The following is a 3,336-nucleotide window of genomic DNA, read 5'->3' as shown; positions in this document are numbered from 1 at the left end:
CAGAGCTCCCTGAGTTTGGGATTGAGTGTTTACAGAGCTCCCTGAGTTTGGGATTGAGGATTTACAGAGCTCCCTGAGTTTGGGATTGAGTATTTACAGAGCTCCATGAGTTTGGGATTGAGGATTTACAGAGCTCCATGAGTTTGGGTTTGAATATCTACAGAGCTCCATGAGTTTGGGATTGTGTGTTTACAGAGCTCTCTGAGTTTGGGATTGAGGATTTACAGAGCTCCCTGAGTTTGGGATTGAGGATTTACAGAGCTCCCTGAAGTTGAGTTTTTGTAGCACTCCCTGAGTTGGGGTTCAAAGTGAAGAGGGTCTGTGGTGAGGCCTTCAACTAAGGCTATTGGATTTCCATCAATGTGGTGTCCCGTTTCTGATTCCCTCACCAACCTGTTCAGTGGAGCTAAGGTGTAGATCTATCCTCTGAGACGGGATCCATTTGGCATTTTAATAATGGCACTGAGCGGGGAGTGGGGAGGCGGTTATAGCTTATTTTTACTTTATTCATTCACGGGATGAGGGCATCGCTGGCTAAACCAGCATTTATTGCCCATTCCTAATTGAGGAGTTAACCACATTGGCTGTGGGTCTGGAGTCACATGTAGGCCAGACCAAGTAAGGATGGCAGTTTCCTTCCCAAAAGGACATTAGTGAACCCGACGGTTTTTTCCAACAATTGGCAATGGATTCTTGGTCATCATTAGCTTCTTAATTCCAGATTATTTTTTTTTCTTTTGAATTTAAATTTCACCACCTGCCGTGGTGGGATTCGAATGCAGGTGCCCAGAGCCATCAGCTGGGTTTCTGGGTTAACAGTCGAGAAATAGTCACAGCTTCTTCACCAGGCTGCAGTGATCTAGCATAAGGAGAGGCCCCAGGCTTCAGGGATCCTATAGGCCTCACTTGGGATCTTTGTGCCTCCCCTTGTCACAGGCCTCACGCCTAACGCCTAACCCCAACGATAAATCCCTCCCACCCTTGCTCAGATCCAGAGGCCAACTTAAACAGTCACCTTGAGGAGACCGAGGGAATTGAACTAGCTCTGTCACAGTTGAAAGCTCCTGAGGCTGCAGGTTCAAACCCTCAGGGCCACAAACCCCCTTCTTCTCCCAACGCCGACACTGTCCCAAGCCTTGGCCTTACCTGCCCAGCCACTCGGCCAGGGTTCCCAACAGGAAAGAGGAGACCATCCCTCCGATGGAGAATATGGCGACGGACAGGGACCAGAGGGTGGTGAGTGTGGCCTTGTCAATGGGCAGTGGCTCTTCCACTCCCGTCTGCCTCTTGATCCATGTCTCATTGTAGCTCTGCTCGATGATCTGCGGCCAAAAAGAGGTGGAAAGGAGCGAGGAATGGGGACGAAGATGAATTCCCGTCATTCAACTGTCACGCTCTGCCCGGGATGGGGAAGGGCACGTGCCCTGCTCGCTGTTACACCCCTCCCCACCCCCGTAATGCCACCAGCCCAACTCCCTCCCCTCAACATTCCAGGGCTGGCTACCTTCAGCTCCTACTGTTGGCCCCACAGCTTCTTATTTATTCACTCGTGGGAGGTGGACATCGCTGCCTGGACCAGTCTTTATTGCTGTCCCTAATTGAACCAGGAGAAGGTGGGGCTGAGCTGCAGTCAACATGCTGTAGGTTGACCGCGAATGACTTTAGGAGGGAGCTTGAGGATTCTAACCCAGTGACCCTTAAGGAAGGGGGATATATTATACTGGGGAGGCTCAGTGGTTAGCACTGCTGCCTCACGGTGCCAGGGACCCGGGTTTGATCCCACCCTCGGGCGACTGTCTGTGTGGAGTTTGCACATTCTCCCTGTGTCTGCGTGGGTTTCCTCCGGGTGCTCCGGTTTCCTCTCACAGTCCAAAGATGTGCAGGGTGTGTGGATTGGCCATGCCAAACTGCCGCATCATGTCCAGGATGGGAAACGCAGGGATAGAATAAGGGGTGGGCCTGGGTAGGATGCTCTTCAGAGGGTCGGGTGTGGACTCGACGGGTCAAATAGCCTGCTTCCACACTGTAGGGGTTCAATGGCATGATATTTCCAAGGGAGGATGGGGAGTGGCTTGGAAGGGAACGTGCAGGGGGGCTACTGCCCTTGTCCTTCAAGATGGAAGTGGTTGTTGGTTTGAAAGTGCAATCGAAGGATTTTTTTGGTGAATCTCTGCAGTGCATCTTGTAGATGGTCCACACTGCTGCTACTGAGGGATGGGTGGCGGAGGGATTGGGATGTTTGTGGGTGTGGTGCCAGTCCAGGGGGGTGCTACTTTGTCCCTGGGAGCTTCTTTGAGTGTTGTTGGAGTTGCACTTATCCAGGCAAACTCAGCCCCTCCTGCCCCCAAAACCCACCCTCGATGTGACCCCCTTCCCTCCGGCTTATAAATAAATAAAGACATCTGCATTCCTGTAGCGCCTCGTTGCTGCCACAGGACATCCCAGAGCTTCTCGATGGGACAATTTTGAGGCCAGCGGTCACTGGTCAGTTGGGGTGGCCGTGCCTATTGGTGCACAGTAAGATCAGAGAAACCGCAAGCCTAAAACACCGGGGCGAGAGGGAGGGGTGCCACCTTGGCTCGGTGGTTAGCCCCGCTGCCTGGCAGCGCTAGGGACCCGGATGCGATTTCCCCCACTTCGTGCGACTGCCCGCCTCTGCGTGGGTTTCCTCTGGGTGCTCCGGTTTCCTCCCACAGTCCAAAGGTGCCTGGGTTGGGTGGGCCGGCCGTGGGTGGCAGGGCCGGCGTGGGATGCCCGTTGGGAGGGTCAATGGGCCGAACGGCCTGCTCCCACACTGTAGTGACTCTATCAGATCCTGTGAAATGACCACCAGAACACCGGCATCTTCCTGCTTCTGCTGCAGTGACCGTGAGATCTTACCCTTACTGGGGCGAAGGCTCGGTGTAACGTCCCACCTAACAGGCCTGCGGTCCCTCGGTACTTGCTCCAGGAGCGTCAGCCTTTCGAGAAAGTTTCTCAAGGTCACACAGTCATTGCTGTCAAGGTCAGTTCTCATTGTCGGTCCCCCATGGGCTCCTTGACCTATGCGTCCAAGCGTGTGGAATGGGATTTGAACCGGGAACCCTCCAGTTCTGAGAAACTGGCATCATCGAAGCTCCGAGGAATCCTTGGCCAGCTCTCTCCAGTCCCGGCCCTGGCGCGCGTGAGCGCCGGGGATATTTCTCGAGCAGCTTTATTCCTCTCCGTCACAGATATTCGATTCCCCTGTGCTTTTTTTATTTTTAGTTGGTAGGGCTGGGAGGAAGCCTGCTCTCTGCGCTGTTGGGGAGGCCAGCAGGCTGTCTGCCAGATTCTACCCCCATCCCCCACCCCCCC

General features: G+C 54.1%; 1 protein-coding gene across 1 annotated transcript in view; it reads right to left on the bottom strand.

Annotated features, from left to right (window-relative positions):
• Nucleotides 1-3,132, bottom strand: part of LOC109924526 (solute carrier family 2, facilitated glucose transporter member 4-like) — a 28,715-nt gene extending 25,583 nt beyond the window's left edge. The window contains exons 1-2 of the mRNA XM_048620219.1: nt 2,881-3,132; nt 1,147-1,322 (exon numbers count right to left, since the gene is read on the bottom strand). Of these exons, the coding sequence (XP_048476176.1) occupies nt 1,147-1,193 (47 nt within the window). The 5' untranslated portion in view covers nt 1,194-1,322; nt 2,881-3,132. The remainder of the gene's footprint in view (nt 1-1,146; nt 1,323-2,880) is intronic.
• Between the last annotated feature and the right edge of the window lie 204 nt (nt 3,133-3,336).

The sequence above is a fragment of the Rhincodon typus genome, chromosome 45, assembly GCF_021869965.1.
Source record: "Rhincodon typus isolate 14 chromosome 45, sRhiTyp1.1, whole genome shotgun sequence".
Lineage (NCBI taxonomy): Eukaryota > Metazoa > Chordata > Chondrichthyes > Orectolobiformes > Rhincodontidae > Rhincodon > Rhincodon typus.
Note: the sequence above shows the minus strand (reverse complement) of the source record. Positions and strands in the feature narration are given on the sequence as shown.